Source organism: Natrix helvetica (assembly GCF_964273705.1).
Source record: "Natrix helvetica genome assembly, chromosome: 1".
Classification (NCBI taxonomy): Eukaryota; Metazoa; Chordata; class Lepidosauria; order Squamata; family Natricidae; genus Natrix; species Natrix helvetica.
The window spans coordinates 2874977-2896554 of NC_138548.1; the positions used below are offsets into that span (position 1 = coordinate 2874977).

A 21578-nucleotide genomic window follows, 5' to 3' on the forward strand; every position below is an offset into this window, starting at 1 on the left:
TTCTGTTTCAACTCTATTTTTGATTTCTAGTCTCAGTCTGTCCATTTCTGCAAAATCCAAAATTTTCTTTATTACCTCTTCTTTGATGAGGACATTTCTGTTTTTCCAATTTTGCACATATACTAATCTTGCTGCGGTTATCACATGCAGCATTAAATATGTCACTCCTTTACTACATTTTTCTTTTATTATTCCTAATAGGAATAGTTCTGGTTCTGATCTAACATCTCTTCCAACCATGTCTTTATCTGATGCCAAAAATCCTCGGCTTTTGTACATAACCACCACATATGATAAAAAGGAAAATAAGTTCTCCCCCTCTACTTTGTGGCAGCCCCTCAAATATAGGAATGTTGCTATAAAGTCCCCCCTAGTCCTTCTTTTCTCTAGACTAGCCAAACCGTATGTTATGTTGGCTCAGGGTTGAAGTGAGAGGTTCTTGGTGCTCCCTGACCTTGTGTAAGGCCCTGCCTCACCATCCTTCTCAGGAAAGCAGAACTCTTGAAACGAAAAGCATTTCAAAAGGAACTTTTATTGGAGGACAGTGATAGCAGAGAGTGTAGGCAGGATCTGAATTTCCCACTGAAAAGCGTTAGGTTAAACCGCTTTCTCCGAGGCCCCTCCCAAAGTCCAGTTCAACTTCGAGCCAATCCCAAGGTGAGAAGATGTGGTGAGAACCTCAGGCTGAGAAGGTGATAACAGGCAGCTCCCAGGTGCCACGATCTTGCTTCTCCAGTGGTGAGACAAAACAGATGGCCAGAGGTACATTCTTCCCCCCTCCCAATTCCCCCAAAGGTACATTGAAGCCACGAAAGGAACAAAGGAAAACCCCAAGCAAATAAATTTCCCCAAGCCTCCTCTCTCCCACCAGAATGGCAGCATCCCAAGAGAGATCTATGGGACCCAAACAATTTGCTTGTTTTCTGGCAGACATTTCATGACCAAACTAGGTGACCTCATCAGTGCTAGAAGGAGGGGTTATTCGTTCTCATTTTATATCCTAGGGCAGAATTCCCCAACGTTTCTGGCTTTGCAGACAGGTGGGGGGAAGAAGAGGGGATGATTCATGCAAGTGGTGGGCAAGCACATACTCATGCATACAGCTCCATTGCAGAGAGAGCTGTCTCCCGCATGAGGCAATCTGTGCTATGATTGGTTGCCCTGGGTGTAAAGGGGGAGTTTCCCCTTTTCCCCACGTTTATCTTCTGTGAGCGCCGTGTGTGTTTGATTTACCTCATGATGTTGCCTGACAACAGAGCAGAAATAGAAATAATAGGAATAATAGGAATAATAGGAATAATTGGAATAATTGGAATAATAGGAATAGGAATAAGAAATGGAAATGGAAAATAGAATAGAATAGAATTAGAGTAACAGTTGAAAGGGACCTCATAGGTCATCTAGTCCAGCCCCCTGCCCAAGAAGACCTTACACCATTTCTGACAGATGGCAGCCCAATCTCTTCTTGAAAGCCTCCAGTGATGAAGCTTCCAAAAACAACTTCTGTTCCATTGGTTGATTGTTCTCACTATCAGGAAATTTCTCCTTATTTCCAGGTAGAATTTCTCCTTGGTCAGTTTCCTTCCATTTTTCCTTGTCTGGCCTTCAGGTGCTTTGGAAAACAGCTTGACCCCCTCCTCCGTGTGGCATCCCTGTCTGCTGTAAATACTAATCCCAAACATATTTATTTATGTAAAACTAGAAGTTCATGTTAGTGTCTATGACTTCATTTGGACACCTGCTACGCAATTCCTTGACAATGGTGCTGTTTTGTTTTTGCTTTTGTTCTGTCTTCTGATCCACTTCATCCACATCTTCCCCCTCGCTGCTCTCTGAGTCGCTCCGCACATCGTTTCCCAACTACAACAGAGAAATAGAGAACTGGCTCTTTTGGCTGCTGCCGCACACGGATGGCTCATATTTAACTGGTTGCCCACTAAGACTCCAAGATCCCTCCCATGGTTACTACTGCTATTAAGCCTGATTTCACCCAGTCTGTATGTGTCCTTTTGGTTTTTCTTGCCTACATGTAATACTTTACTTTTCTCTACATTGCATTGCATTTTTTTTTAGATAGGGCCCAGTGTTCAAGTGCCCTGCAGAGCTTGTAATCTACAGTTCAAACTGGGGGAAATTAGAGACAAGAGTGAGCATCAGCAGGACCAAGGAATCCTGCAGCAGACCCAAGCTAGCCGGCTTGGCCTAATTCCACCTGTCCCACCTCAGTTCTATTTCTAAATTTTTAAGATTGGTTTTAAGGTCTGTTTTTAATTTTTATAAATTGTACAGGGGTTGTTAATTTAATTTGATTTTTACCTATGTGCATGATTGTTTGTGTGTTTCAAATTTGTTCCTGTACACCGCCCCGAGTCCCTCCGGGGAGAGGGGGCGGTCTAGAAATTTAATAAATTATTATTAATTATTATTATTAACGTGGAATGAAAATGAAATTGGAGCAGGGTTCAACTAGAGTAATGGGTGGCCTTCTCCTTGTCTCTCCAATATGTGCCTACGGTTCCCACCTTCATGAGTGCTGAGCGCCCAATTCACGAATGCCCAATTTCTGTCCTTACCTTGCCATGGATCAGGAACCTATAAATCATGAGGAGGATCAGACAGGACCAGAAAACATCGAGAAAATACAGGAGCAACAGGAGGGCGTTGAAGAAGTAGTAGCCAAAATAAGGCTGATGGAGCTCCGCCAAATAGTAATACATGTTGTAGAGAACCCTTGAGGAGGGAGAGGGGATGGAAAAAGAAAGAGGAAAATGGTTATCTCCTCCGTATTTTTCAAGGCTGAGATAATCAATCCAGTTAGGAATTCAGGTTATCCATTTGGGCTTCAAAACAAGAACAGATGATCTGAACAGCTTTAGCCAACATTGATTAAGATTGAAGTATTTTAATAGACAATAACAGATGGTTACCTCCTAACTCTGGAAGTTTGATGGGTGACATACAGTGTGAAACTTCTACTTGTTTATATCAGTTACAAGCTGAGATAGAACATAGAATGGTAGACTTGGAAAATACTTTTGGGGTCATCTATCCCAACCCCTGCTCAAACAGGATGTTCTATACCATTTCAGACAAATGGCCATCCAGCCTCTTCTTGAAAGCCTCCAGTGAGGGAGCACCCACAACATCTGAAATCAAGCTACTCCATTGGTTGATTGCTTTCACTGTTAGGAAATTTCTCCCTAGTTCTAGGATGCTTGTCTCCTTAGTTAGTTCCCATCCATCATTTCTTGCCTTGCCTTTTGGTGCTTTGGAAAACAGTTTGACTCTCCCACCCCATAATCTTTGTAAAAGTCCCTGGAATATTGGAAGAGTGCTATCTTGTCACCCCCTGGTCCTTCTTTTCTCTAGATGAGACCTACCCAATTCCTGCAACTGTTCTTCATCTGTTTTAACCTCCAGTCCCCTAATCATCTCTGTTCCTCTTCTCTGCACTCTTTCCAGAATCTCAACATCCTGTTTATATCGTGGTGACCAAAACTGGATGACGCATTCCAAGTATGGCTGAACTAAGACTTTGTAAAGTGGTATTAACAAAGCCTTAGTAGGACCACACTTGGAATACTACATCCCATTCTGGTCATCACAATATAAAAAAAGATGTCCCAAGATGTGAGGGGAAATGTCAAAAAAAGATGCCACTGCAATTGTGCTGTCAAATTCCTGCCCTTTTGCCATGCATTCCCAAAACGTACCTGTAAGGGAAAAAGATGCCACAAGCAAAGATGAATCCCAGGGCGAAAAGGATAAAGAGTGTGTCGCAGGTTTTCTGCCACTTCAGGTAGTTAAACATCTTTGCACTCTGGGGAAAAAGAGAGAAAAAGAAGGAGAAATTGTTGTTGATGTCTAGTGAGATTCTCAGTCATTCAGGTCCTGGTTGCCCCAAAGATGCTTTTTCAAGAGGCAACTGGACTTCCTAGTTTTTCTTTGAAGATGTTTCTCCTCTCATCCCAGAAGCTTCTTCAGCTCTGACTGGATGGTGGGGAAATGGAAAGATTTGCACTCCTTCCAGACAGCTGGTCATTTGCATTCTTTCATTGAGTTGTTGAGGCCACTTGGAGGTTGTGCCATTTGGCTGCAGCCAAGGAGGCTCCACACCATGGTGGGATACAGCCAGTTTGGGCCGGTTCAGGTGAACTGGTTGTTAAATTGCTGTCTGGCCCCTCCCCTTCCTTTCCCTCCCCTTCCAGAAGTCCCCATGCACCCTGTTTCGGCTCCCAGGAGGCTGCAGGGAGGGCTACTAGGCCCAAAATGAGTTGTGGGGTTGGGCGTGGCAACGCTTCCCCCTTGTGGCCCATTTTTGCTCCCAGGGGGGTGCAGGAGGCCAAGTGCTGCCTGTCACACCCCCTGGCCACGCCCACCATGGCCACGCCCAGCCAGCCATTAGAGAAGAGAACTAGTTGTTAAATTATTTGAATCCCAGCACTGCTCCATACCCATTCACATCACTCAGATGACCCTGAGGACAAAGATAAACCTTCAAGTGGCCTCAACAACTCAGTGAAAGAATGCAAATGACCAGCTGTCTGCAAGGAGTATAAATCCTTCCATTCCTCAACATCCAGTCAGAGCTGAAGAAGCTTCCTGGATGAGAAGCAAAACATCTTCAAAGAAAAACCAGAAAGTCCAGTTGCTTCTTGAAAAAGCATCTTTGGGACAGAAACTGTTGAGTGGCTGAGGCTCCCGTTGTGAGAACACTTGTCTTTCAGAATATGATAGCAAATTTCTGTGGGTTTAGGCTGCAGCACCTGTATTCTGTCTCCCAGTGGGATCCTGGGAATTGTAGTTTGCAGAATATGAAACGCTAAAGAGGAACCTGGATGCAGACCAGCTTGCAAGGAAAGCCTGATGGGAATATTTTAGTCTCCCGCAAGTGAAGGTTAGCTCATTTCCAAACATTCTGTGTTGAATACAGAACAATCATACTTTCAAACTCAAAACTGGATATCTAAAATTTGAAACAATTTCAGCCCCCATTTTTTCCCATGCTGCTTCTTTCTGTGAATTAGTATTTTCTTTTTGTCTTTTCTCGACCTTCAAAGAAGCCTTCCAGATTGGGACTTATAGCTTCAATTATTTATCTGATCCCAACACGTCTGGCAGACTGCAGGCAAGAGAAGGCTGGTATAATTTCTTTCCTAGATTGATTTCCTCTTTTCAAAAAACAAGGATGGGGGTTTTGCTTTGGGTTTTTGTTTTCAAAAAGAGAGGAAGGAGAAGAATATTCTTTTTTTTAAATCTTAGGGTAGAGGAAGAGTGTTCTTGAGCATTAACTTACATACAGCAGGCAATCGGGAGCATCGTGTAGGAACATGAACAATGAACCGATACGGATGAAATTGACGCAATAGGAGAAGCCGATGAGGAAGATGGTGACCACATGGTGGACAATTACCATATTATAGTCCTGCAGGAAGAGGAGACAACTGAGCTATTGATTTTGTAGCTCCTCCAGGGGGGGCCATGCATCCCATTATGAGGAAGGGGTTTTGAGTGGAATTAGATGACTGTGTCCTGTTGAGTCATTCTTTCAGAAATATTTTCTTACCTTTGGGAACTTTGTGAAGAGTATTGGAAATACTTCCTGTCTTCCTTCCTGTCTTTCTCTCCTTCCATCCATCCATCCTGCCTTCCTTCCCTTCCTCCCCACTCCTTCCCGTCTTCCTTCCTTCCTTTTCCCTTCCTTTCCCCCTTCCTCTTCCCAGCAAATGGGTATCTGGCTGCTGCTGGGTGGAGGAAGGTAGCAAGGGATTGTGAGACTGGCTGGGAAACTGTCACAGAAAATTGAAAATGAAGATCATATAATCTCATTTAGCAGCACAGCAGTGCAGCAGCAGCCAGGAGCCCTGAAGCTGGCACAACTTCATCAATGCCAGATTTTGGGTGCATTCCAAATGTTAGCCCATATCAGGTACATTGCTTCAAAAACTGTTGCCCTATGACCGTGATGGTGAACCAATCACACACGTGCTGGAAATGGCATGCAGAGCGATCTCCCTCAAGCTGTCGCACGTTGCTGATCTTCCAGGTTCTGGCACACCAGCCGGGTAGTCTTCACCTGCGTGGAATGCTGGAAACTGAAAGAGCAGCCGGCTGGTACGCATGCATGAGCTGGGAAGATGATATTGCAGTTTCTGGCGTGCGCATGCACAATGGCTACCTGGTCTTCTGGTTTCTGGCATGCATGTGTGCATGAAGACCAGCTGTCCAGTGCGCATTCTTGTGCTGGAAACTGCAAGATCATCTTCTTGGTGTGCTCATGCGTGCATGCACACCGGGCAGCTGCCCTACCTTTTTGTGACACGCATGCATGGACACATTTGCGCACTGCGCCATTTTGGCACACTGCAAAGATTAGCCAACACTGCCCTATGAGCCCTTAAAGGTCATACCCACGATTTTTGTAGCATATAGTTTTGCACCTTAAGATGCACCAAACTAGCTCTGTCCCTTGCTTTGTTTTGTTTTACTTCTCTTTATTTGATTGACTGTGGAGCTTTCAAATGAACTACCTGAGCTGCAATGGCCAGATGGGCTGCTGCATAAATTAACTGAAAGGCATAAATGCTGGTAGTGCACCAAAAGGAAGACACACATTTCCTTCTGGAATCTGAATGGGGCTTCCTAACCAGCAGGACCACATCTCTTCTGCCAGGGCTCACTCACCTTCTGTTTGATGTCAAAAGGCATTGTAATGAGCAAGGACCAATAGTAGGAGTTCTGCATGAGGTAGTAGCCCAAAAGGCTCACCTGGGTAGGCTGCAATGCATAAATGGACAAATGGGGTCATGTAGTCTCAATTGTCAGCTTCCAAAGACAAGATCCTAGTATTGTGTTCATGGTGGTTGGAGAATTCTAGGAGTTGAAGTCCACTTGTCTTAAAGTTGTCAAGTTTGGGAAATGCTGTCCTAGAGAGCCCCCGTGTGCATGGGGCTTCTCTTAACATTTCATGCCTGAAAAGGATTTATCCAGACCCATTTTTCTTGGTCTTGCCCTCGGGTGCTGTAGAGCAGTGCTCCCCAACCTTTTTATCGCCGCGGACCGGTAAATGTTTGATAATTTTTCCGTGGCCCGCTTGTTTTGATTTAATAATTTTAATTTAATTGTATTTAAACATGCCTTCAAAATAAAATACAGCTACACCAAAAAATGAATATAAAGTGATTTATTTTATTTAACTCACTAGAATGCCAAATCAATGAGAACCCTGAGCTTGTTTCTTTGCAACGAGATGTTTCCAGTGTTATATAATGTCAGTATCACTTAACAACGCTCCTGCTTAGCAACCAAAATGTTTGCTCAGGAACTCCAGCATTGAAGTGTGCAAGTCTTAAAGCTGTCAAGTTGCAAGACCCTTTGCACCCCTAACCCTTTAGGAAAAAAAAAAACCCAGGGTCTTCAAACCTGACAGCTTGAAGACTTGTGGACTTCAACTCCCAGAATTCTGGGAGTTGAAGTCCACCAGTCTTAAGAGCCAATTTTGCAGATCCCTGGGCAAAATTGGCTCTTAAGACTGGTGGACTTCAACTCACAGAATTCTGAGAATTGAAGTCCACCAGTCTTAAAACAGCCCCAAGAAGCGAGGCGGCAGAAAAAGAAACAGAGGCCAAGGAGCTTCCCCCCCGCCCCCTCCCAGCAAAAATCTAACCGGGGAGCCGGGCGGGCAGTAGCAAATTAGCCGATCACGCCGTGTGGGCAGTAGCAAATTAACCGATCACGCCGCGTGATCGGCTAATTTACTACTGCCCGCCCGGCTCCCCGGTTAGAGTTTTGCTGGGAGGGGCGGGGGGGAAGCTCCTTGGCCTCTGTCTCTTTTTCTCCCTCCTCGCTTCTCAGCCCCACCCGACTTCAGGATCCTCCCTAATCATTGTGGGTCGATAAGAAAAAAGGGAAAGGGGCGCTTGTTTTGAAGTGCCCCTTTCCCTTTTTTATTTTTGACCTACACTGATTAAGGAGAATCCTGAAGTCACACAAGTCAGGCGGCAATGAACTGCGTTTAGCTGGAGCTGGCTGGAGACCGTGTGTGCGTGTCCACACCAAATACGCGACGCTGGCGCTGCGCGGCAGTTAGAAATTAGTGCGCGGCGTACTCTAGGCACGTGCGCGGCCGCACGGCCCGGTGCCGATTGATCCACGGACCGGCATCGGTCCGCGGCCCGGGGGTTGGGGAACAAGGCTGTAGAGAATAAATTTGCCCTGTGATGGCCCTTCTAGTCCTCGTAGACTGTTAACAAGTTTACCATCAGCCTGCTCTTCATTAGCCTAAACATACATATAGTAGTTCCATTAGTCATTCATCATGCAATTTATCCTCTGGACTCCATATCATCTTTGTTGCTCTTCTCTCACTTTGTCTAGGGCCTCAGCATCTTTTTGGCATCATGGTAACCAGAATCAGACAAGGTATTCCAAATGTTAACAATCCCCCCCCCCCCCACCATCTTTGGGGAAAGCATCCTTGAGCACCCCTTCCATCTCTTCATCTAGGCCGTTTTTAAGTAGTTGAAGAGCACTGGGACCAAGACAATATTTTGAGGTACTACCACTGTATGCTTCTACCTAGACATTGTTCCATTGAGGACCACTTGCTGAATGTGGTTGATCAACCAACTGCAAATCCATTGGGTGGTGATGCTGTCTATCCAATATTGTTCTACCTTACCAAGAAGGCGGTTATGGTCTACTTTATCAAATGCCTTGCTGGAGTCTAAGTATACTATATCCACAGCATTTCCTTTTTCCACTGATTTAGTCATTTCATTAAAGAAGGTAATATGGTTTGTTTGGCATAATTTGTCTTTAACAAACCCATGCTGACTTCTCATAATCAATTTATTCATTTCTATATGTTCACAAATCTTGTCCAGGGTTTTCCCAGGTTCTGATATTAAATTCAGGGGTGAAATCAACTTACCTTCACTACTGGTTTGCAAATGTGAGCAAAGTCCAAAATAGCTATAACTTTAGTCCCCTCCTCCATCTTTTGGATGATAGATTTGTCAAGAAAGCCAGAAAAGTCCAGTGATTTTGCCCAGGACATGTTCCTTACACTTGGCCTCGTATGATACTTTTCCACTGAAATATTCATTCACATATCAACCAATGAGTTACCTGCAGTGGGTACCCATCCAAACATTCACGGACATTCCAGAACCAGGGTTTCTGCAAGAAGACACCATTCATTAGGAATGACATCATAATAGCCCACCAACACTTCTTTAGATCTGACATGAAGGGGACGATGGAAGGGAAAGGAGACCACAAGGCAACCGTAGTCTCTAAGATATTGGAAAGGGCTGAAAAATGGACCTCTTTTTGCTAATCAAAAATGTATCATTTGGGGAGAGGGGGCGGTATAAAAATCTAAATAAAAGTAAAGTAAAGTATAGTAAATGTTAGGAGGTGGGAGGCAGAGAAGTCCAATACCTGCATTACATATGACCAGTTTGTTTGTTTTCTGACAAACAGAAGTAGGGAAATTTGGCACTCACATCGTAAAGGATGGCCAATGCCATGAAGGAGAGAATGATGGCATACACGGTTCTCCAGCTGGAAAACAATCAGAAAAAAGCATCAGGGTACAATTGGACAACAGGATGGGAGCTCCAGAGCTTCTAGTGCTAGAAGGGAATACAAAGTCAAGCTGACAGAGGATTGAGACTGCTCCAACAGCCCTCACTTCTGAAGCCATTGGGCTATAAAGTAATATAAAATGCAAAAGACAAAAGTAAATAAAAGATTAGTGAGAAGGGAGGGGAAAGGGAGGAGAGAACTGAGGAAAGGTAGGGAAAGGGGAACAAGGAAGCATTGACTTCCAACTCGCTCTGTTGCACTAGAATAAGGAATTAACATCAAATCACAGCTTTTTGCTTTTCCCTAATAATATGAACAAGCCATTTCTATAAAGATTTATCAATCTATCATATCGATCATTAACACAATTAAGCGGGTTCAGAGGTATTTCATGAGAAGAGGACTCCACTCCTCTACTCACAATAGAATTCCCTATGCTACCAGCAGGGGTTGCTGCTGGCATTACTGCTAGTTTGGCACGCAATTTATTTATTTTTTTGCGGTTTCCATGTGGAAACAAAAGTACTGATGTTCTTTTCTTTAATCAGAGAAGTCAGTTTTGCCAACTCCATCAATATCCCTGAAGGACTGGAGTTTTCCACACCCAAATCAAAACCCCAAGTTCTTGCCCCCAGGTCACAAGTCCATCACATGGCCCAATCAGATCGTAGTCTCTGCTCTGGTTGGCTCTTATCCACACTCCACCAATACCTGGTAGAGCATCCTTGTGTTCTGACCGAGGCTTCCCAAGAGCATGAAGCAAACTCCTTGTTCTGACACAAACCCCAGACCTTCTCTGGCTTGGAGAGCGGACAGGCCGATATCTGCAAAACTTGGCAAGGAGTCTGGGAGAGTCACGAACTAATTAAGCGAACTAATTGTCTCCTGAAAACTCCCCTCCCCATTTGCTCCTCTTTTATTTCTTCTGGGAGGGGCCATTCATCATCTACCTGTGGCCTTACTCCGAAGTCGACCCCTGTCCTTTAGCTGTTCCCTTCGTCTGGCAACTCTGTGCATGCACACAGTGGGAACGGGCTCCAGCTGTTCCTCTGCCTCACTGATGTCTGACTCTGAAAACAGCTGATAACTGGCCCCCTCTCTGCCTCTGACACAGATCTCTGACAAAGCCTTCGCCAGACTCCAGGACTGGCCCATGTTCCTCCCCAACCCCCTCCTCACTTTCTGAATCTGCTGCCAACTCAGCTGGCCACTAGCGGGCCACAGCACCTTGGCTCCCACTGAAAAGAATGTTGCTTTGGCCACACATCCCCCCTAGCTATCTCTATCTCCCCCCCTCACATTCCCACAGCAGCCCTGAAGATGCTCCCAAACTGGCTTCAGGGCTGACACCTATGGCCCTGGAATTTTCTCTTCTGCAAAATGTTACTTTTCTCCATCCATGTCTGAATAGGGCGAGATGACTAGCTTGGTTGTGCTTCACAGAAGAGACAGGTCACAGCAGCCTCCATTAGTAACCAAGAAAGAAATCACTTAACTCCATGTTTCAGAATTAAGAGTACTTTTACTGGTTATGAAAAGATAGCAGCTAAGCAAAGCAAGATCTGAGGCAAAAGCGCGTGAAATCATACATATCAATATGTGACCAAACCCCCTCCCCCTGGTAACCCTCATCCCTTGTCCAATGTGAAAATCTCTCAGGTGTCATGTGGGATCCATCTTCAGAAAACCTCATCAGGTTGGACAGTTGGCCTTGGTGGGCTCATCCACTATCTCCAGCATGCGCAGTAGACGGTGAGAACAAAAGTACCTATTTTCAATCTCTCCTGTACTTAAGGCTTCCCTTCCCACTATACCATGCTCCCCCCCCCCCCGTTTCAATGGCAGCCGAAAGCAATTGTGAAACAGAGGCTGACAAGACATGACTCTCCATTGACAAAATGATTCAGGCGTGGAGAGTTCTGCCCATTTTTACTGCTGGTAACTGCATGCACAGTTCAATTAAAATTGTTCTGCAGAACTAAAAAACAAGATGGTAGCGGCGACAGCGGCAACGAGGTAACCAGTTCGGTGGTGTGGCAGGTCTGGGTTGCTGCTGGTTCCAGCTACCCAGGCCGCCATGCCACTACAGGTTCGGCTGACCAACCACTGAAATGATTTCCCTGCTTTGCATCGCCAGTCACGAACACCCAACATATGTGCTCGCTGACAACCTAATTGGCCCCTCCACTGGTTTGGAGGCCAAAACTCATTGCTACCAGTATTGTAAGATGCTGAAGGGGGATGCTCTCCTTTGCATCCCCCAAATGCCCTTCTTTTTTAAAATAAAGATTTAATAAATGTATCAAAATATAAAATGAAAATAGTGGGGAAATGGTGAAGGGAAAGGAAAAGAGAAAGAAGTGTCTTGCCTTTTTGGGGGGAGGGGATAGGCCCAGTGTTCAAGTCTCTCAAGATCCTTCTGGATCTTGAGCCTATCTTCTAAAGTGTTGGCTATTCGCCCTAGCTTGTTGTCATCTGCAAATCTGATGAGTTCCCCGTTTATTCTGAGGAGCTGAGGTGGCACAGTGGTTAGAGTACAGTGCTACAGGATAGTTCTGCTGACTGCTAGCTGCAGTTCAGCAGTTCAAATCTCACTGGCTCAAGGTTGATTCACCCTTCCATCCTTCCGAGGTGTGTAAAATGAGGACCCAGATTGTTGGGGGCAATATGCTGTCTCTGTGAACTGCTTAGAGAGGGCTGTAAAAGCACTATGAAGCGGTATATAAGTCTAAGGGCTATTGCTATTGCCTCATCTAAATCATTGATGACAAAGGCAAAGAGTACTGGACCCAAGAAAGGGGGTTATCCAACTGCATACTCCCCTCGGATGTAGTTCCATTGAGGGCTAAATGTTGATTGTAGTGTATCAGCCAGTTATGAATCCAAAGGATGATGATATCTATTCCACATGTTCCTCTCTTATCAAGTAATAGGTTGTGGTCTACTTTGCTAAATGCTTTACTCAGGTCCTAGCATACCATGCTCACAGAATTTTGCTGGTCCACTAATTTAGGCATTTTATCAAAGAATGCAATAATATGTTTTGGCATCTAGTTATAACTTTGCTTGCCTCTAGGGGTTCGCTGATTCATTGCTTGTTAATCTTTTCCAGGATCTTCACAGGTATTGATGGCAGGCTGATTGGTCTATAATTTCCTGGATCCATCCCTGGATCCATCAACTTCACCAATTCTTTTCCAGTCCTCTGGTAGTTCCCCAATACTCTGGGATCTTTAAAGACATAGTTCAGTGACTCTGAGATCGCATCTGCTAGCTCCTTCAGAATTCTGGGGTGTAAACCATCTAGTTCTGGTGATTTGAACTCATCTAGGGTAGAGAGGCTTTTCTTACCTATTTGGACATGTACTACTAGTCTGTTTTTATGGTTCTATTTTGGTAGGTTGAGGTATTGTTTTTTCTTTCGCATGTAGAGAGATGTAAATAATGATTTAAGCAGTTCTACATTGTACCTACTGCCATTCACTTCCTTGCCATCTTCTCTCCATTGCCCCATCCCAACTGATGATTCAGCCACTCTCTTCTTCCCTCTGCTCCAAGGCTTTCTGGAAGAATCCAACTACACAGGGGAGCAATTCATTTCAAAGACTTTCTTTTCCCCAGTGAACTTTCTTCAAGCTTAGAAACCCATTCTTAAGTATAGAAACTTTGGGAGAAGCATCCTTGATCAATTGATAAAGACTCTTCAAACAGGCATATTCCTACTAGACATCCAACACAAACACCCTTCTTAAATCACTTGGAATCTTCTTCTAAAATCAGCAGTGACAAAGATCCTGTTGGCCACTAAGAGATGCTCTGGTCCACATGGAGTGCATATCGCTATACATCAGCGGCCCTGCCCAAACTCCTCGAGCTGATCGCAGAGATGGCAGTAGAGACCACCAGACTGTTAGTTATGGGGGATTTCAACTTGCCGTCGATGGGAGAAGCATCCGAGGTGGTTCGGGAGTTCATGGCTTCCATGACAGCCATGGACCTGACTCAAGTAATTCAGGGCCCCACGCACGAGGGAGGTCACACACTGGATCTTGTCTTTGTCTCTGACCAGTGGGCGAGTGATCTGGGAATAGGGGACTTAGCCATCACACCCCTGTCATGGTCAGATCACTCACTTCTCCGGCTTGACTTCCCTGGTACTACCCCCCACCGCGGGGAGGCGGAACCAGAATGTCCTAGATGGTTCCGCCCCAGGCGCCTGATGGAACCGGAAAGGTTCCAGACGGAGCTTGGGCCACTTCCTGTCGACCTGACCCACTCCCGGACGGAGGACCTGGTGGCCGCATGGAATAGTGCGGCCGCCGGGGCCCTAGACCGGGTTGCGCCTCTGCGGCCTCTCCTATCGCAAAGAACCACCCTGGCCCCTTGGTTCACCAAGGAGCTGAGGGTGATGAAACGCCATAAGAGATGCCTAGAGAGCAGGTGGAGATCCTCTCGTTCCGAATCCGACCGAACACAGGTAAGAGCCTACTTAAGGACATACCTTGTGGCATTGAGGGTGGCCAAACGTCGATATTGTGCCACTCTCATTGCATCCACAGATAACCGCCCTGCCGCCCTGTTTTGGGTGACCCGCTCTCTTCTATCACAGAGGCCGCGGGAAGCACCTTTACAGGGCAGGGCAGAGGAATTTGGGGAATATCTGCAGGATAAAATTGCTCAGATCCGGAGGGAATGGGTCTCCCTCAGTGATCCAGGGGAGACGTCCGAGGCCAGTCTTGAGAGACCATTATGGGAGGAGTTTGACTCTGTTGCCTCCGATGATTTGGACAGGTTGCGTGGGCGACTGCGAGCCACCACATGTTTATTGGACCCATGTCCCTCCTGGCTTGTACTGGCATCCTGGGAGGTCACACGAGGCTGGCTCTTGGGAATGGTGAACGCTTCGTTGAGTGAGGGGTTCCTACCGGCTGCCTTGAAAGAGGCGGTTGTGAGGCCCTTACTCAAGAAACCTTCGCTGGACCCAACTGAGCTAGCTAATTATCGTCCGGTCTCCAACCTTCCCTTTTTAGCGAAGGTTGTAGAGAGTGTGGTGGCTACACAGTTCCCATGCCACCTGGAGGAAACTGACTATCTAGACCTGCGCCAGTCCGGTTTCCGACCCGGGCACAGCACGGAGACGGCCTTGGTCGCGTTGGTCGATGATCTCTGGAGAGCCAAGGATAGGGGTTGCTCCTCTATCCTGGTTCTGTTAGACCTCTCAGCGGCTTTCGATACCATCGACCATGGTATCCTATTGCGCGGGCTGGAGGGGCTGGGAGTAACGGGCACCGTTTTACAGTGGTTCTGCTCCTACCTCTCCGACCGGACGCAATGTGTGTTGGCAGGGGAGCAGCGGTCGACCCTGAGGCCACTCACTTGTGGGGTGCCACAGGGGTCGGTCCTCTCGCCTCTCCTGTTCAACACATATATGAAACCGCTGGGTGAGATCATCCGTGGTTTTGGGGTGGGATACCATCTGTACGCTGACAATACTCAGCTGTACATTTCCACCCCGAACCACCCCAATGAGGCCGTTGATGTGATGTCCCGGTGTTTGGAAGCCGTACCGGTCTGGATGGGAGACAACAGACTTAAACTCAACCCCTCCAAGACGGAGTGGCTGTGGCTGCCGGCCTCTCGGTTCAACCAGCTGACTCCATCGCTGGCCATTGGGGCGACCAACTGGCCCCCGTGGAGCAGGCGCGCAACTTGGGCGTCCTCCTAGATGCCCGGCTGTCTATGGATGACCATGTGGCAGCCGTGGCAAGGGGGGGGCGTTCCACCAGGTTTGCCTGGTGCGCCAATTGCGCCCCCTATTGGACTGGGATGCCCTTCGCACAGTCACTCATGCGCTGGTGATGTCTCGTCTGGATTACTGTAATGCTCTTTACATGTAATGAATTGTACGCTGCAAGTCCCTTGGTGGAGAGGGTGCGGCATATAAATTGGATAAAAAATAAAATAAAATATGGATTACCATGCCCCAAAGGATTCCACTCACCTGGCTTCACAGAATTTCTTGGTCACACTGCACCGGTTCTGATTCAGTCGATACCGGAACCACCTCTCTACCTGCCTCGGCTGGAGATCGCATTGCTTGGCTAAACCTCTGATTTCTTCCTGTAAGGCAAGATGAAGAACCAGGTGAGAAAAGCTGCACAGCCAAGTCCCAAAACCACATTGCTGGGGAATGCAAGAGGCCACAGATTTTAATTTTTCCTCAATTTCTCTCTGCTATGAATACACATGCAGAGATACAGGGTGGGGGGGGGGAGAGAGAGGTGGGCCTCCACACTCCTGACCTTTCAGAAAAACGTGAAGACCTGGCTCTACCAACTTGTACAGGGCTTGCAGTGTGGCATGTAAACCTGGGAGTGATTAACACCTGAAGGGCACTCAACTCAGCTTTTCATTTTTACCTTACTCTACCATTGTTTGTATTAGGCTCCCATTATATTGACATATTTTATTTCTGAATGATGTTTATCCTTTGAGCTGTAAACTGCCCATTGTCCCTCTGAGAGGGAGATGGGTGGTATTTATCTGCAAACCTGTGTAGAAAAAAACTCACCTTTGGGGGATTTTTCCTCCACTTTGTGTAAAAAGCTTCCAGGATTGGGTTTGGAGGAGGTTTCCATCTCACCTTTTCTTGCAAACCCAGTTTTTTGCTCAAGGGGATTGCGATTTTCCTGGAAAAGGCAACAGCTTTGGTCAGGCGAATGAAAATTGGCTAAAAGTAAAGGTCTACACTTGGGCAAGAAAAACCAAATTTATAGGTCCAGCCTAGGGGAAACTTGGCTTAATGCCGGTAAATGTGAGAGGGATCTTGGAGTCCTAGTAGACAATCACTTAAACAGGAGCCAACAGTGTGCGGCCACAGCCAAAAAAGCCAATGCAATCCCAGGCTACATTAATAGAGGCAAAGAATCAAGATTACATAACATTCTAGTACCACCTTACAAAGCTTTAGTAAGAGCACAATTGGAATATTGCATCCAGTTTTGGTTACCACTCGATAAAAAAAAATGTTGAGACTCTGGAAAGTGCAGAAAAAAAGCAAAAAAATGGTTAGGGAACTGAAGGCTAAAAGATGTGAGGAAAGGTTATAAGAATTGGATATGTCTAGTCTAATGAAAAGAAGGACTAGGGGAAACATGATAGCAGTCTTCCAATATTTGAGGGGCTTCCAAAGAGAAGAAGGGGGTTCAACCTATTTTGACTTGCTTCTTGCTTGTACAAGAAACAATGGATGGAAGCTAATCAAAGGAGAGAAGCAACCGAGAACAAAGGAGAAATTTCCTGACAGTTAGAATAATTAACCACCGGAACAACTTGCCTTCAGAGGTTGTGGGTGGGCCAACATTGGAGGCTTTCAAAAAGAGATTGGACAGTCATTTACCTGAACTGGTATTGGGTCTTCTGTTCAAGCAGGGGGGTTGACTAAAAGACCTCCAAGGCCCCTTTCAATTCTATTATTCTATGTTCTAAAGGGGGACACAGTGGCTCAGTGGCTAAGATGCTAATCGTTCTAGTCGTATTAGTCATTCCCGACTCTAGGGGGCAGTGTTCATTTCTGTTTCTAAGCCGAAGAGCCAGCGCTGTCCGAAGACATCTCCGTGGTCATGTGGCTGGCATGACTAAACACCGAAGGCGCTGTTCCTTCCCATCAAAGGTGATCCCTATTTTTCTACTTTTCTCAAACTGCTAGGTTGGCAGAAACTGAGACAATGAACAGAAGCTCACCCTGTTACGCGGTGCTAGGGATTTGAACCATCAAACTGCCGACCTTTCTGATTCACAAGCTCAGTGTCTTAGCCACTGAGCCACTGCTTCCCTAATATATTAATTTGCAAATTTAACTTTTAACCTATTTAAATGGATGGATGAAATATTGACAGAGAAGAAACATGTTACACTGTATTCTTGGCTGCAAGGACATTTAGAAAATAGGTAGATAAAGAGCATAAATTCTGGAATGCATTCTTTAATACCTGGAGTGACATCAACCTTAGCATGACTGTGGTGTAATTGTGTTCTCCATCTCCTGTCCTGGGAAGGGTTGCACTAACCCAGTGGTCGGCAAGCCGCGGCTTGCGAGCCACATGCGGCTCTTTACACACTTTAATGCGGCTCTTCTGTGTGCCGGGCGCCCGCTCCCCTCCCTCCTCGGGCGGCCGCCAATGTTCCCTCTAAGCTGCGCAGATAACAAGGAAACGCCGCGCAGAAGTTTTAAAATGTGAGTGAAAATATCCCCCCTCCCTCCCTTCTCTCTGTCTGCACCGAACTCTCTCTTCCATGATTGGTGAAATCAAGGAAGATTCTGCCCGGATACCGATGACGTTGCAGAATGGAGAATTCCCATTGGTCCTATGGGGCTTCATTGGTTCCTGGGAAAACATGATTCGCTGGTTGTAGCCTGCTTTTCTCTGCATATTTCTAAGGCATTGCATCGTCTGAAGCCCATTCTGGACTGGGCAATCTTTCTGCGATCCCTTCGCTTTGGGGAGAGAGGGAACCAGCATGGAATTGGACTGTCTGAGCCAAAGGGGTCCACCTAATCTTGAGACTGGACTTTTGAGCAGTACCAATTCTTTCCATTCTTTCTTTTCCCTTTCTGTCCTTCTTCTATCTTCCTTTCCTTTTCATTTTTTTCCTTTCATTTCTCCTTTCCTTTCCTTTTTCCTTTCCTTCTTTTCCATTTCCTTTCCTTTTTCCTTTCCTTCTTTTCCATTTCCTTTCCTTTGTCTTTTCCATTCCTTTTCCTTATTTCCTTTTCCCTTTTTTCTTTTCCCTTCCCTTTCCCTCCCTTCTTCATCCTTTCCTTTCTACTTTCCCATTTCCTTTCCTTTTTCCTTTCCTTCTTTTCCATTTCCATGGCCATCATGGAGGGGGGGGGAAATGTGACATGAGGGGGGAGAAATGTGACATGAGGGGGTGAAATGTGACACGAGGGGAGAAATGTGACATTGTGGGATTGACATAAAAAGGGTTGATGTGAAAAGGGGTGTGTGGACATAAAATTGCGGAATATCATAATCTAGGAGCCAGCAAAATAAGTTAGCGGCCAGGTTCTGAGGTCAATATATAACATCCACAGATAAATAACAGTGTACCATCCTATGTATTTTCGGTTTTAAAAATGTGGCTCTCAAAATAAATTTCAATCGTGGTTTTGGTGAGATTTGGCTCAGTTGAAAAAAAAGGTTGCCCACCACTGCACTAACCTAACAGAAATGGGGCCCCATTTGGAGAGGGTTGCCCTACTCCAAGCAGAACCAGGTGTAATTTGAGGGTGATGCTAGACTTGTGGTTTCTGGTTAAGGAACAGGTAGAAGCCAAGACCAGGAGGGCCTTTGCAAACCTTCATATTGGACCCTGATCATGCCTCTTCCTGGACTAGGAAGGGTTGTGGCCCACCAGATTCAGAGAGTGAGGAGGTTGGGGAGGAACATGGGCCAGTCCTGGAGTCTGGGGAAGGCTCTGACAAGTGCTCTGCATCAGTAGCAGAGATGGGGCAGGGACGTCTGACAGTTATCAGCTCCCTTCGGAATTCAGACATCAGTGGGGCAGAAGAACAGCTTGAGCCTGTTCCCAGTGTGCACATGTGCGGAGTTGCCAATCGAAGGGAACAGCTAAAGAATAGGGATCAACTTGGGAGTAAAGCCACAGGTGGACAGGGAATGGCCCCTCCCATGGGGAATAAAAGAGGAGCGAAAGGGAGGGGTGTTAGCAGGAGACTATTAGTTCATTCCTGCATTTTTGCCAGGCATCTGAAAGATTTTGACCTAGCCACTCTCCAAGCCTGATAAAAGTCAGTAATTTTGAATTGTCTTGAAAGACTGTGGGAGAGGAATTCACTGTAAATTAAATAAAAGGGGTTTATAGGAATGAGGACTCAGCTCCATGCTGCTGGGGAAGCCTAGATCAGAACAGGAAGCTAATGCAAACAACAAAGCAATGTCAGACATAATAATGCCATATTCAACTTCCCTTGGCTCTCATATTTGTCAACCTTACAAATTCAGTTCCTCCAAAATGGTTTCTAAAGGCAAAAGGTACATTCCACTGTTTCAAGCATTTGTGTGGGGAGGGAAGGAAAGGTCCCTCCAAATAGGTGCGGGGGGTTGTCTCTTCCTTCCACTACTCCTTGGTTTTGGTTGACAGAAGCAAAGGCAATAGCTTGCCTTTCGAAGAAGAACCGGAGGGCGATCAGCAGGAGAGCCATGGGAAGGCAGAGCAGGAGGTGACGGGGTTGGGGATAGCGGATGTCCTCCGTCTCCTCCATGTCCTCCCAGGTGAACCCTGGAGGTAGCCAGTATTCCTGTCTCAAAAGCCACTGTGTGAGCTGAGCCATCTCCCTGGGAAGAGAGAAGAAAGACAGGGGGTGAGATAGCACACTGATAGAGGGGTTTTTTTTCAGAAGAAGGGTCCCCTCTCAGTCCTTTCTACTCCAGCAACACTACTCCATTTCCTTCCCTTTCTGCCATGCTTGATGTTAGGTCAAGTCAGGAAACAGGCAATTCAAGGATTATTGAAACACTTCTGGAATCATGTATCACATGCCTAGCTTACAACTTTGCCATCCCAAAAAGTGGCAGAGAGAACTAGGGTCAACTATAGTAGATTTAATTCTTAATAATAGGAATGAAATGGGAAGGAGTGGAAGCTTTCTTTCATTGCTCCTTGAGGGCAAGGGAACCACCGGAGGATTGGAAAAGAGCTGATGGGGTCCCAATTTTCAAAAAAGTGGAAAACGTTGATTCAGGAAATTACACACAAATCAGATTGACAATACTACCTGGGAAAATCCAGGAAAAGGTCAACAAGCATCAGATTTCTACATGAGCACCTGGAAATGAACAAAATGAATACTGGAAGTCACCATAGGTTTGTTAAAAGTCATTGAAATACACCCGATTGCCTTCTTTGATTGACAAAATCAGTGGAGTAAGGAAATGCTAAGGATATAGAATACTTAGACTCCAGAAAGGCATTTGATAAAGTATAGTGTAGCCATCTTTTTGGTAAGACAGAACAATATGGCATAGTACCACCATTAGATGGTTTTGCAGTTGGCTGACCAATCACACTCTCTGTGCGGTTCTCAATAGAACTACATTAATATACAGTTGATGTTTGCATAGTGTTCTTCAACTTCTTCATAAATGACCTAGATAAGGTCATTTATGAAGATCCACCAAATTCACCAATGACCCTAAAATGGGGGGGAATTGCTTTGGAATATAAGCTCAATATTCAGAAGGATGTTCCAAAGGTGCATTTTTTTCCAAAAGGCAACTAGATTTCCCCGGGGGGGGGGGGTTCTTTGAAAACATTTCACTTCTCATTCAAGAAGCTTCTTCAGTTCTAATTGACTTTAATGGAGCGAAGGGTTTATATTATTTGCAGTCATCTGCTTGTTAGCACTCTTAGAGACAGGGGGTAGCTCTCTGAGAGTTGTTGAGGCCACCTGGGGTTTTTATCTATATCCTCAGAGTCTTCTCAGAGTCATCTTTTTTTTTTTGTAAAAAGTTTTATTGGTTTTAAAAACATTTATAGGGAAAAGGTAATAGGGTACATAGAAAATTTTAGTAGCTCCCATGTTGGCAATAGAAATCCCCCCAAATCTCACACTTTTACAATTTTAAAAATAACATGTAAAGGATAGCATAAAGAGAATTCTAACTTTATGTCAACAACATGTTCAATCATCTCTTTCTTTGTCACTTTCTAGTATATCAACAATTACAATAATATTTCAGATATTTTTATTTTTGTGACCTGAGCCTTTTCGATATTGCTTCCTCCTCTCTGCTCCCAGGTGGAGCCGTGCCCCCCCCTCCATATCTTGCACATTGCTGCCTTTCTCCCCACCGCCGCTATCTTAGTCCTCTGGGAGGGAAAAATGTTTTTTTAATAAAAGCATCTGCCTCGTCCACTGTCTTAATTCTAACTCGACTTCCCCCCCAGAAAATCAACATTCCTTC

The 21578-nt window shown here is 45.6% G+C and overlaps 1 protein-coding gene across 1 annotated transcript; it reads right to left on the reverse strand.

Moving 5' to 3' along the window:
* Positions 1-1190: 1190 nt before the first annotated feature.
* On the reverse strand, positions 1191-20077 carry LOC309383614 (ceramide synthase 4-like). The gene is made up of 10 exons (XM_081936389.1): positions 19776-20077; positions 16163-16280; positions 15593-15711; positions 9510-9567; positions 9130-9180; positions 6685-6777; positions 5297-5425; positions 3714-3820; positions 2574-2730; positions 1191-1860 (listed from the first exon to the last, which is right to left on the reverse strand). The coding sequence occupies exons 1-10, from the start codon at positions 19943-19945 to the stop codon at positions 1699-1701; spliced, it is 1164 nt and encodes a 387-aa protein (XP_081792515.1). The 5' UTR covers positions 19946-20077; the 3' UTR covers positions 1191-1698.
* Positions 20078-21578: the final 1501 nt, after the last annotated feature.

Excerpts from the sequence above, each read along its gene's own strand:
- LOC309383614 (XM_081936389.1), bottom strand. The coding sequence starts at position 19,945 with ATGGCTCAGCTCACACAGTGGCTTTTGAGACAGGAATACTGGCTACCT. Across the intron at positions 15,712-16,162 it reads GGAGGAAAAATCCCCCAAAG|GAAGAAATCAGAGGTTTAGC; the intron begins GTGAGTTTTTTT and ends CTTGCCTTACAG. Across the intron at positions 9,568-15,592 it reads AAGAAATTCTGTGAAGCCAG|CTGGAGAACCGTGTATGCCA; the intron begins GTGAGTGGAATC and ends ATTGTTTTCCAG.